Below are 12,894 nucleotides of genomic sequence, written 5' to 3'. Positions count from 1 at the left end.
ACATTATTGTGGAAACATCAATTGCTTCCTTTAGTTTTGCCAGTGTTTCTCTCATGTATTTTGTGGCACCTTGATTGGGTGCATAGACATTTACGATTGTTATTTCTTCTTGCTGAATTGCCCCTTTTATTAGTATGTAGTGGCTCTTTTGTCTCTCAAAACATCCCTGCATTTGAAGTCTATTTTATCTGAGATTAATATTGCTACACCTGCTTTCTTTTGGCTGTAGCTTGCATGAAATATTTTTTCCATCCTTTCACTTTCAGTTTCTTTGTGTCCCTGTGTCTAAGATGAGTCTCTTGTATGCAACATATTGATGGTTCATTTTTTTGATCCATTCTGCGAATCTATATCTTTTAATTGGGGAGTTTAATCCATTTACATTCAACGTTAAAACCGTGAAGGCATTTCTTGAATCGGCCATCTTATCCTTTGGTTTATGTTTGCCATATTTTTCCCTCTCTCTATTAATATCCTTTATTGTACCCATACCGAATCTCTTTAGTACTGAACCTTTCTCCAAGTCTCTCTGTCCTGTCTTTGTTTCTCTGTCTGTAGGGCTCCCTTGAGTATCTCCAGTAGGGCAGGTCTCTTGTTAGCAAATTCTCTCAGCATTTGTTGTCTGTGAAAATTTTAAGCTCTCCCCAAATTTGAAGGAGAGCTTTGCTGGATAAAGTATTCTTGGCTGGAAATTCCCTCACTCAGAATTTTAAATATATCGTGCCACTGCCTTCTCGCCTCCATGGTGGCTGCTGAGTAGTCACTACTTAGTCTTATGCTGTTTCCTTTGTATGTGGTGAATTGCTTTTCTCTTGCTGCTTTCAGAACTTGCTCCTTCTCTTCTATGTTTGACAGTGTGATCAGAATATGTCTCGGAGTGGGTTTATTTGGATTTATTCTATTTGGAGTTCGCTGAGCATTTATGATTTGTGTATTTATGTTGTTTAGAAGATTTGGGAAGTTTTCCCCAACAATTTCTTTGAATACTCTTCCTAGACCTTTACCCTTTTCTTCCCCTTCTGGGACACCAATGAGTCTTATATTCGGACGTTTCATATTATCTATCATATCCCTGAGGTCCATTTCGATTTTTTCAATTTTTTTCCCCATTCTTTCTTTTATGCTTTCATTTTCCATTCTGTCATCTTCCAGGTCACTGATTCGTTGTTCAACTTCCTCTAGTCTTGTACTATGAGTGTCCAGAATCTTTTTAATTTGGTCAACAGTTTCTTTAATTTCCATAAGATCATCCATTTTTTTATTTAGTCTTGCAATGTCTTCTTTATGCTCTTCTAGGGTCTTCTTGATTTCCTTCATATCCCGTACTATGGTCTCATTGTTCATCTTTAGTTCTTTGAGTAGCTGCTCTAGGTGTGTCTCTTCTGGTCTTTTGATTTGGGTGCTTGGGCTTGGGTTATCCATATCGTCTGGTTTTTTCATATGCTTTATAATTTTCTGTTTTTTGGCCATGTGGCATTTGCTGAACTTGATAGGGTTCTTTTAGGGTTTGTAGACCTATTGAAGTCCTTATCTCTAATTTATCAGATCTACAGCTTCGTGGAGTACACTTTCTCTAACTAACCAGCAGGTGGCGTCCACGAGCCACCTGTTCTCCACAAGCCAGTTCTCCCTGCTTAGCCTTTTTGGTGAGTGGGGGAGTGAGTCTTGTGGGGCCCAATTGGTGTCCCAAGCTTGCGTGTGTAGTTGGTGTTGCCTGCCCTGTATGTGGGGCGTTGTTTCTGGGCAGTCGGGGGGGGTGGTGGCCCTAACAATCAAATCTCCCTGATGATCCTAGAGTTTTAAAGCTGCTGCAATAGTCTAATCCTTCAGTTCAGTCCTGCCACAGTTTGTCTCTGCCACTGACCCACAAGTCTTTGGTATTGGCGTATGGCTCCTGAGACTTGCAAGTGGGCCCCTCTTCCAGGCTGTGCACCCCGGGTCCTCTGTTGAGGGATGACTGTGCTATGTCACAGGTGAGTGCCGTCCCCCCAGGGCAGTTCTGGGCTGCTGGGCTGTGTAGGGAGGCTCCCAGTCTGCTCAAATGATGGCTGAATGGGGCTTTGTTAATTCACACTGCTCCACCTTCCCAGCTCTGGGACATTCAGCTGAGGTTGCAGGGAAGGCTAATGTCCACGCCCAGTTTTGTGGTGTGTGCCTGTTATTTGAAGCACTTCCATCACACTGGGTTGTCTGGGGCAGCTCTGGGCTATGGGGCTGGCGATGGGCAGGAGTGTTTCCTGTCCACCAGGATGGTGGCTGTGAGCGGACACCCCCCTTTTCTTGGGAAGTTGTGTTGTTTAGTGAATTTTCTCAGCCACTGGATTATTGCCTTTTGTCTCAGAGCTCTCTTAGTTCTGCTCTTGACTTGACGTGCCCAAATTGCAATTCTTTGAAGCTTTCTGTATTGGGCTTCTTAGAGTAATTGTTTTAGAGAAAAGAAAAAAGGATTTAAAAAAAAAAAAACAAAAACAAACAAAACGGCCTCCTCAGAGATCTAATGGGTTATTGAAATGCTAATAGACAAAGCAACCAGGGCCATTAAGGAAAGGTGCACAGGGCAGAGAGATCAGCTTTGCTTCGGGATTTGCATATGCGCCTCAAGGCCTGGGCTCCACCCTTCCCCTTTCTGTGTTCACCAGAACTCCAAAAATCCTCTGCTTTTATTTTGGAGTTTTTCGTGTTGTTTTTTTTCTATGCCTGTCTCCTCTCTGCTGGGCTGGCTGCTCTCAGATTCTCTGGTGTCTGGTCTCAGTCTATCTATGGTTGGAGTTTGAGTCAGTATTATGAGTTTCCGATAAGAGCAGCCACTGCAGTTCTCCCTTCTCCTTCCCGGAGCTGACAGCCCCTCCTCCCCCGGGACTGAGCCTGGCAGGGAGGGGCGCGGGTCCCCTGGCCGCAAAAACTTACAGATTTCGCTGATCTCAGCAGTTCCACGTTTTCATGAGTGTTGTATGAAGTATGCCCAAAGACAGATTGCTCACTGGTGTCCAGTCCACGCAATTCCTGGCTTTTTACCTACTTTCCTGGAGGAGTAACTAAAACTTACAGCTCATCAGTCTGCCATCTTGCCCTGCCTCCCCTCTCCCCCATTTTTGATGGAAAGGTTTGGTGGGTATAGAATTCTTGGTTGGCAGTTTTTCTTTTCCAGTGTTTTAAATATATTGTACCACTGCCTTTTCGCCTCCATGGTTTCTGTGGAGAAATCTGTACATAGTCTTATTAAGCTTCCCTTGTTTGTGATGGGTCAGTTTTCTCTTACTGCTTTCAGAATTCTCTCTTTGTTTTTGACATTGGGCAGTCTGATCAGTAAGTGTCTTAGAGTAGGTCTATTTGGATCTTTTCTTTTTGGGGTATGCTGTGCTTCTTGAATCTGTAATTTTGTGTCTTTCATAAGAGTTGGGAAGTTTTCAATGATTATTTCTTCTATTATTCTTTCTTCCCCCTTTCCCTTTTCTTCTCCTTCTGGGACACCTGTAACACATATATTCATGTGCTTCATGTTGTCATTCAGTTCCCTAACACCCTGCTTGTATTTTTCCATTCTTTTCCTTATCTGTTCTTTTGTGTGTATGATTTCAGATGTCTTGTCTTTTAGTTCACTGATCTTTTCTTCTGCCTCTTCAAATCTACTGTTACATATCTGCATTGTGTTTTTTCTCTTCTATTGTGCCTTTCATTCCTGTAAGTTCTGCCATTTGTTTTTTTCAAGCTTATAAATACTTCTTTATGTGTATTTAGTGTTTTCTTTATATCCTTCATCTCTTTTGCCACATTTTCTTTCCACTCATTAATTTGATTTAGATTTGTTTGAACATCTTAATTAGTTGTTTCAACTCTTCTATCTCAATTGAAGTGCTAATTTGTTACTTTTGGTCATCCATATTTTCATGTTTCCTAGTATGGCTTATTATTTTTAGCTGTCTAGGCATCTGATTTTCTTGAACGGTTTATTCTGGAGCTCATTTTCACTCTTTTACCTAGGATTTTCTTGTTGTTTAGCTTTGTTCTCTGTTTCTTTCACTTTCAGTTCAACTTATTCTAGACCTTTAGTGTATCTTCTATTTAGTTGATAAGAATTTTTCAGCTCTTGTTTTCTGGTTCTTTCCCTCCCTCTATGTAACCTTTTTGTTAGAGGGTCTCCCCAAATATGATTGACCCCAATCAGATTTTCCCAGTCCTGACAGGCTCAGGTCTCAGAAGGAGGGTGTAATTCATATCAAGTTTCCCTGAGAATGAGACCCCAAGTGTTTGAGACTCTCCTGCAAAGCCTCTAGACTCTGTGCTTTTCCTATCCTGTCCAGCAGGTGGTTCTTGTCAACCTACAGCTCCACACTGATGTAAAGAGGTGCAATGGCTTTAATTCTCAGCAGACTCTATCTGTGCCAGAGGTGTGGCTGACTCAAGATGTTCTGTTTTCCAGTCCCTGGAGTCTGAAGTAGGGCTGCACTTGAGCTGGGCCCTGCCCCCCCATCCCTGTCTTGGGGAAGTTATGCCCTTTAGGGAATTATCTCCCCCATTAGACTCATTGCTTTGTCTCTCAGACCCATCGTAGCTCCACTTTTGCCTGGGTCCAGCTGCCAATTGAAAATATCTGAGGCTTTCTGTAATAATATGCTTAGAATAGTTTAAAGAAAAAAAAGGAAAAAGAAAAAAACACAATAAGGAAAAAAGAAAAAAAAAAGAAAGAAAGAAAAAAGAAAAAAAAATCCCTTTTCAAAGCCTTTTGCAGAATGAGAATAAGAGAAAGAATAAGAATGAGATTAAAGATGAGATGATAGGACAATGAAAAAGGGAGAAGGGAGACTGCAGAGCTAAGAAAAGAAAGTGAGGACTGAATATGAATAACAGAACAAGTAACTAAAGTACAAGAAGGAAAATAGAATTCAAAAAGTTGAGGGCAACCTTGAAAAAAATTATATATATTACAGAGCAACAAGACAAAAAAATTTGAAGCAATTAGAAAATGAAATTTATGGCCAGCAGAAGATGGGTTTTCAACATGTGGATAATTGATACCCTGAGGTAAAGGATAAACAAAGGAATAAAAAAATAGTTCAATGATATAATAAAAGAGAACTTTCCTAAAATTAAGAAAAATAGGAATTTCAGGGAAAAAGCCAGAATGATCAAAATTGAGATGTATTCAGACGAATCAAATAGATTTCAAAAACAAACCCACGAACTACAGAGTTATTTTCTGTTTGGAGTGAAGAAAACATTTTGTTTATGGAGTGGTAATGGCAACACAATATTGGGAATGTAATATCAGTGAATTGCATTTCATGAAATGGGTTAAAATGGGAAATTTTGTGTTGTATGTATATCACCACAATTAAAAAATCCACACAGATAATATGAACACTATCTATAAAAAATGTGACCGTACGAAGCAGTGGGGAAAGGACAGTGCTGGGTCAGTTCAGTAATATGAGAAAAAAAACGAAACTTGATTCCTGCCTCACACCATAGACAAAAATAAATTCTGGTGAAATCAATTCTGATTGAAAAGTGAAACAACAAAGATAACAGGAAAAAACTCCATGGCCTGGAGGAGGAAAGGATTTCTTAAACAGAATACAGAAAGCACTGATTGTTAAGGAAAACTGATAAATTGGTCTATTCATTAACTTTTCTTTTCAGAGATAGAAATTTTGTTTCTGATCGTTCTTCCATTGGAAGCCTGTCTAGTGCAAATGCAGCAGGCCGGATCCAGCAGCTTCATTTGTCGGAAGATTTAAGCCCTCGGGAAATACAAGAAAATACTTTCTCCCTTCAAGCAGGTATTGTTATATTATCATGTTTTATTATATGATATATAATTTATTGTGTTATATTATTTTTCACTGCTATAAATTAGTAGGATCATACTATTTAGATGCAATTTTTAAGTTTAAACAATATAAAGTTAAATCTATGTGGATGCCAGAAACTTCTTGGTACCAGTGTTGGATGTACAGAGTAATGATAACAATAAACTTCACTCTCCACTCTATATTCTGAACTCACTGAAAAATAAACACAGAAGTGAGACATAAAGAGAGCAGAATATCAACTTTATTTTTGGTAAAGCTGTGTTAGAAAATTTAGCTTGAACTGAGGCCAGAATCAGGCTTCCTATTATTTTCTAGATCTTGGGCAAGTGAGTGCCTTTCTCACAACTTGAAAACAGAAAACAAAGAAAGATGCCACTCTTGTGTGCTATTTCCACAGGGCATTTGGAGTAGCGCTGTATTCACACACTTTTTTGGCAGGGCCACCTTGTACAGTTGGGCAGTTTGTCTTTGGGACCTGTGGGGCTGTGCTGGGTGGGTGCCTGCAGTGGCCCACAGGAGAGGCACAGAGAAGATGGCTGGGAGTGGCAGGAGGGCAGGGGACCCTAAGAGGGAAAGAGCAGATGAAGGAGAGTGAGGGCATAAGGGGACAGGAGAAGGGCAGACTTTCTTTGCTCCCTGCTGTTTCCTCCTGGAGAATGGAGAACATGTTTCTTCACCAAGGTTGAATTGCTGGTTCTGCCCACTGTAAAGGGCTTCTGTCTCAATACAAAGACGCATGCCTTTTTGGTTTGAAGGTTCCCCAGGAAGTCTGATCAGGCTGAATTTCAGCACTCATAGTATTACTAGGCCTGTCTCAGAGAGTAGGTGAGATCAATATTGATAGAAGTCAGAAGAACAGTTCTTTATGTGTGGGTTTATAGGGGAGACTGAGGAGCCTTTGAGGGCTGGAAATGTACTGTTTACATCTTGATCTGGATGGTGATGATATATAGGTTTGTAATATTGCATTGAGCTGTACACTTAACATATGTTCACTTATCCCGCTTCCTGTATGTATATTTATACCTCAGTTTAAGAAAAGGAAAAATAGATAGAAATTAGAAAAATAATGGGTTAGTATTTGGGTCTGAGTTCTGGCTCTACCTACTTTGATGGCCATGTGGTCTTGGAGAATTTCCTTAGTCTCCAAGCTTCATTTTTGCTCATGTAAGATGATGATGATGATAATAATCATGGTATCACTGTTAAGGGGTTATTGACATAGTGTAAGGATGTATGTAAAATCCTTAGCACAGTGCCTTGCCCACAGTAAGGGCTTGAAAAAAGTGGCATTATCCTTTATAGGTGCTCTGTGCTATAGGTTCCAACATACAGTTGGGAGGACAATGTGCATTTTGGTGCCAAATGCTACCAAAGGCTGCCACGATAGCTGTGAGAAGGCATGAGGGATAGTGTGAAGGGCACAGAATTGAACGAGGTCAGACATCTGGCCCTTCCACTTAGAGTTGTATGACCCAATCTATTAACCTCTCTGAACCTCAGTTTTCTCATCTGTAAATTGGTAATTGTAGTACATGCAATGATTATAAGAATTAATTTGGATAATAAATTCAAAGCATTTGTTCATTTATTCAACCTTTGCAGGTGTATTTATTGAGCACCTGATAAGCACTGGGTGTTATTTTGGGCACTGGGATTTACCAAGAACCTTTGTTCCCTTGCACCTAGTCAGTGTTTGGTTAAAGACTGCTGTGGAGGGACTTCTGGTTAAGGTGACAGAATAGGGAGCCCCAGGACTCAGTCTTCCCACCAAAACAACTAGTAAACAGGCAGGAACTGTCTGAAATAACTATTTGGGAACTCCAGAGGCCAGAACAACACTGTACAGCATCCAGGGATGAGTGGGAGGAAGAGGCTGATAAATTAAGATAAAGAACTGTGAATTGCTCTCTCTGCACAGTGGCTCCTAGTGCCCATTCCCCACATTCATGGCAGCCCTTGTGAGGTCCAGCCCCTGGTCAGCTACTGCCAACAGAAAAAGACATAAAATCCTTTTCCCTAGCAATATGGGTGTGCACGGAGGTTAACTGAGCACAGCTTTTGATTAGTGATTTCTGATTGCTGTGTCCTGGCTCTGAAGGGCAGCTGTTGTTTCAACCTGACCTGTCAAAGGTGGCAGCAGCCATTGTTCCAATCCTCCCCGGACAGGGGCAGATGTGATGGAGATTTAGACGCAGGACTTCCTCAGGGCTTCAGGGCTCAGTTAGCTGAAGGGCTGCATTTTCTGGGCAGGCCAGGAAAGCTCAACTTAGGGGAACTGTTGGAGACGTTGTTGGTGCCCTTCCTGACCCCTTCCACAAGGTGCTTTGGAGCCCGTCTATGCCCCCTTTGTGGGTCCCTGGCCCTGTTTTAACTGGGAAAGACCAAATTGGGGAAGTCCCTTCTGGGGTGACCCGCCCTCCAGAATTAGTCTTCCAGGCAAAAGAAGCGTAAGACAAGAGGAGTGTGAAAAACTATAGAGGCAGATAGTCTGGGACAAAGTCCTGCTGGCTTCACATACCTGGGAGAGGGAGGTTTGCTCCTGGGAAACAGAGGGGACAACTAAACTACTGTAATCAGGGGATGTCCAAAACAACTAACAAGCCAAAATCCAGAACAAGACAGAGCCCTAGTAAGACAGAGAAAACCCTGTACAGGGCATTCACCTTGGACAGATCTTCCTGATAAGAGGGCTGAAGCTCAAGAAAATCTGTCTTATCATGAGCTGTTTACAAAACCAAGAAGCAGACATCCCAGGGAGTAAATCACAGAGTTAACATTTTTAAATATTAAAATATTCATTGTGCACAAGAGAGTACAAGACAAAGACAGGAAATGATAGCCCATGCAAAGGAAGAGGATAAAAATAAAGAAAACACCAATGAAGAAGATGACAATGTGGACATACTGAACAAAACCATTTGAAAAATGATCTTAAAAATGCTAAAGGAGATGAAGGAAAGTACATAGAAAGAACTACAGGATATCAGGAAAACAATAAATGAACTATATGAGATTCCAAGTAAAGAGACAGAAATTTTAAAAAGTATCTAAACAGAACTACTGGAGTTGAAGACCACAATAACTGAAATGAAAAATGAGCAGGAGGGTTTCAAGAGCAGATTGGATCTGACCGAAGAAACAATCAGTAACCTCAAGACAAGACAATTGAAATGAGTCAGGCTGAGGATCAGAAAGAAAAAAGAAGTATTAAAAGCTAAAATAGCGTAATACACCTCGGGGACACCATCAAGCACAACAGTATATGTGTTAGGGGAGTACAGAAGGAGAGAAAGAGAAAGGGACAGAAAGAATAGTCAAAGAAATAATGACAGAGAGCTTCCCCCAAATTAGCAAAGTTCATGAATATGTACATCCAAGAAGCTCACACCAAGCAGGATAAACTTGAAGAAAAATATACACTGTCATATATTGATTGCACCATCATATACAGAGAACAAGGAAAAAGTTACAAGAGAAAAGAAACATGTAACATACAAGGGAGTCCCAAAAAGACTGAGTGCCAATTTCCCATTAGACCCATGGAGGCAAGAAGGCAGTGGGATGAAATATTTAAAATGCCAAAGGAAAACAGTTGCCAGCCAAGAATTTTATATCTGGCAAGATTATCTTTCAAAAATGAGGGAGAGATTAAGATATTTTCAGATAAGCAAAAGCTGATAGAGTACACCCCTACTAGACCTGCCCTGCAAGCAAGGCTACAGGAAGTTCTTCAATTGAAAGGAAAGAACACTAGACAGTGGTTCAAAAAGCAGAATAAAGAAATAAAGACCTGCAGTAAAGGTAAACATTTGGGAAATTATAAATGCCAGTATTATTGTATTGTATTTGCTATGCAACTCTGCTTCTTACTTCCTACAAGTGCTAAAATGCAAATGCATTAAAATTAATGCTAAATCTAGGTTTGTGGGCATACAGTGTACAAAGATATAAGTGGTAACAAGTACAAAAAATGGTGCGGGGTAGGGAAAGGGGGGTGTAGGAAAAGTATATGTGCATCCTATTGAAGTTAAGTTGGTATCAAATCAAATATAATCATTGTATCTTTAGAATGTAAAATTTTAACCCTGTGTGGTAACCATAAGGACAACAGATGAAAAATATATACACATAGAAATGAGAAGACACTCAATATGGTACAACACAAGAAAGCAAGTAACTATAAATGTAGACTTCAACTAAAGTGAGGTACGAAAAAGGTATAAGACTTACAAAGGCTAAATAGAGCAAAATGGCAGAAGAAAGTCCCGTATTAACAGTAGTAATTTTAAATGCAAATGAATTAAACTCTCCAGTCAAAAGGCAGAAATTGGCAGAATGGAGCTTCCTCAACACTATAAAGGGCATATATGAGAAACGTACAGCTAACATCCCACTTAATGATGAAAGACTGAAAGCTTTCCCTCTAAGATCAGGAACAAGACAAGGATGACCACTGTCACCAGTTATTCAGCATTGAACTGCAAGTTCTTGCCAGAGCAATTAGGTAAGATAAAGAAATGAAAGGAATCCACATCAGAAAGGAAGAAATAAAACTTTCTCTATTTGCAGATGTAATGATCTTATATACAGAACATCCTGAAAAATCTAAGAGTTCCCACAATTAATAAATGAATTCACCAAAGTGGTGAGGTACAAGATCAACACTCAAAAATCAGTAGTGTTTCTACATACAAGCAATGAACAATCAAAAGAAGAAATCAAGAAAAAGAATTCCATTCACAATAGCAACTAAAAGAGTCAAATACCTGGGAATAAATCTAAGCAAGGACATAAAGGACTTATGTACAGAAAACTACAAAACATTGCCAAAATGAATTAAAGAAGACCTAAATAAATGGAAGGGCATTCTGTGTTTATGGATTAGAAGACTAAATATGGTTAAGATGTCAATACTACCCAAAGCAATTTATAGATTCAATGCAATCCCAATCAAATTCCAAACAACTTTCTTTTCAGAAATGGAAAAGCCAATCATCAAATTTATATGGAAGGGTAAGGGGCTCTGAGTAGCTAAAGTAATCTTGAAAAAGAAGATTGAAAGTGGAGGACTCAAAATTCCCAAAATTAAAATTCATTACAAAGCCACAGTAATCAAAACAGCATAGTACTGGCACAAGTACAGACATATAGACCAATGGAATTGAACTGAGAGCTCAGAAATCAGCCCTCACATTTATGGCCAACTGATTTTTTTTTTACATTTTTTATTCAATTTGCTTGAGATAAATTCACATACCATGCAATCATCTGAAGTGTACAATCAGTTGTTCACTGTACCATCATATAGTTGTGCATTCATCATCCCAACCTATTTTTTGAACATTTTCCTTGTACCAGAAAAAGTAAAAATAAGAATAAAAAATAAAAGTAAAGAGGAACACCCAAAACAACCCCCCACCCTATTTTTCATTTAGCTTTTTTTGTCCCCATTTTTCTACTCATCCATCCATACACTGGATAAAGGGAGTGTGATCTATCAGGCTTTCACAATCACACTGTCACCTCTTGTAAGCTACATTGCTATACAATCATCTTCAAGAGTCAAGGCTACTGGGTTGCAGTTTGATAGTTTTAGGTATTTACGACTAGCTATTCCAATTCATTAAACCTAAAAAGAGTTATCTATATTGTACATAAGAGTGTCCACCAGAGTGACCTCTTGATTTATTTGGAATCTCTCAGCCACTGAAACTTCATTTCATTTCATTTCATTTCACATCCCCCTTCTGGTTAAGAAGATGTTCTCCATCCCACAATGCTGGGTCCAGATTCCTCCCTGGGAGTCATATTCTGCATTGCCAGGGAGATTTACACCCCTTGGTGTCAGATCCCACATAGTGGGGAGGGCAGTGATTTCACCCGCCAAGGTGGCTTAGCTAGAGAGAGAGAGGGTATGGCCAATCTATTTTTGACAAGGTGGCAAAGACTACTCAATTGGGAATTAATAGGCTCTTCAACAAATGGTTCTGGGAAAACTGGATCTCCATTTGAAAAAGAAAAGGAGGATCCCTACCTCACAACTTATGCAAAAATCAACTCAAAATGGATCAAAGACCTAAATATAAGAGCCAGAACTATAAAACTCCTTGCATGGGAAGCATCTCCAGTACCTTGTGTTTAGCAATGGTTTCTAAGACTTTAAACTAAAAATACAAGCAATAAAAGAAAACTAGATAAATAGAACCTCATCAAAATAAAAAAAACTTTTTTCCTCAAAAGACTGTATCATGAAAGTAAAAAGACAACCTACACAATGGGAGAAAATATTTGGAAACCACATTTTCCAATGAAGGATTAATAAGCAGTATATATAAAGAAATCCTTCAATGTAACAACAAAAAGACAAACAACCCAATTTAAAAATGAGCAAAAGACGTGAAAAGACATCTCTCCAAAGAAGATATACAAATGGCCAGAAAGCACATAAAAAGATGCTCAACATCATTAGCTATCAGGGAAATTCAAATCAAAACCACAATGAAGACCATTTCACACCCATTAGAAGGACTGCTATTAAAAAGAAACAGAAAATACCAAGTATTGGAGAGGGTGTGGAGAAATAGGAACACTCATTCATTGCTTGTGGCAGTGTAAAATGATGCAGCGCCTATGGAAGACAGTTTGGCAATTCCTCAGAAATCTAAGTATAGAATTCCATGTGACCCAGCAATCCCGCTACCAGGTACATACCTGAAAGAATTGAAAGCAGGGGCTCAAACAGATATTTGCATACTGATGTTCATAGTGGCATTATTCACAATTGCCAAAAGATGGAAGCAACCCAAGTGTATTATCAGTTGGTAAATGGATAAATAAAATGTGGTATATACATACAGTGGAATATTACTCAGCTGTCAAAAGGAATGAAGTCCTGATACATGCGACAACATGCATGAACCTTGAAGACATTGTGTTGAGTGAAATGAGCCAGACACAAAAGGACAAATAGTTTATGATCTCACTGTTTTGAAACAATTAGAATAAGCAAATGCATAGAGTCAGAATCTAGAATAACAGGTTATCAGGGACATGCTGGGGATAGAGAATGGGAAGTTAA

At 39.5% G+C, this 12,894-nt stretch overlaps 1 protein-coding gene across 11 annotated transcripts in view; it reads left to right on the top strand.

Annotated features, from left to right (window-relative positions):
* Nucleotides 1–12,894, top strand: part of NEK10 (NIMA related kinase 10) — a 296,604-nt gene that overhangs the window by 88,859 nt on the left and 194,851 nt on the right. For all 11 annotated transcript variants that reach the window (XR_005218355.1, XR_005218356.1, XM_037846062.1 and 8 more), the window contains one exon: nt 5,641–5,780. Coding sequence is in view for 9 of the 11 variants with exons in the window: in XM_037846062.1 (XP_037701990.1) it covers nt 5,641–5,780 (140 nt within the window). In the remaining 2 variants the exon portion in view is untranslated. The remainder of the gene's footprint in view (nt 1–5,640; nt 5,781–12,894) is intronic.

This window comes from Choloepus didactylus, chromosome 1 (assembly GCF_015220235.1).
Source record: "Choloepus didactylus isolate mChoDid1 chromosome 1, mChoDid1.pri, whole genome shotgun sequence".
In the NCBI taxonomy this organism is placed as follows: domain Eukaryota; kingdom Metazoa; phylum Chordata; class Mammalia; order Pilosa; family Megalonychidae; genus Choloepus; species Choloepus didactylus.
The sequence above is the reverse complement of the archived record's forward strand: the minus strand, read 5'-3'. Positions and strand labels throughout refer to the sequence as shown.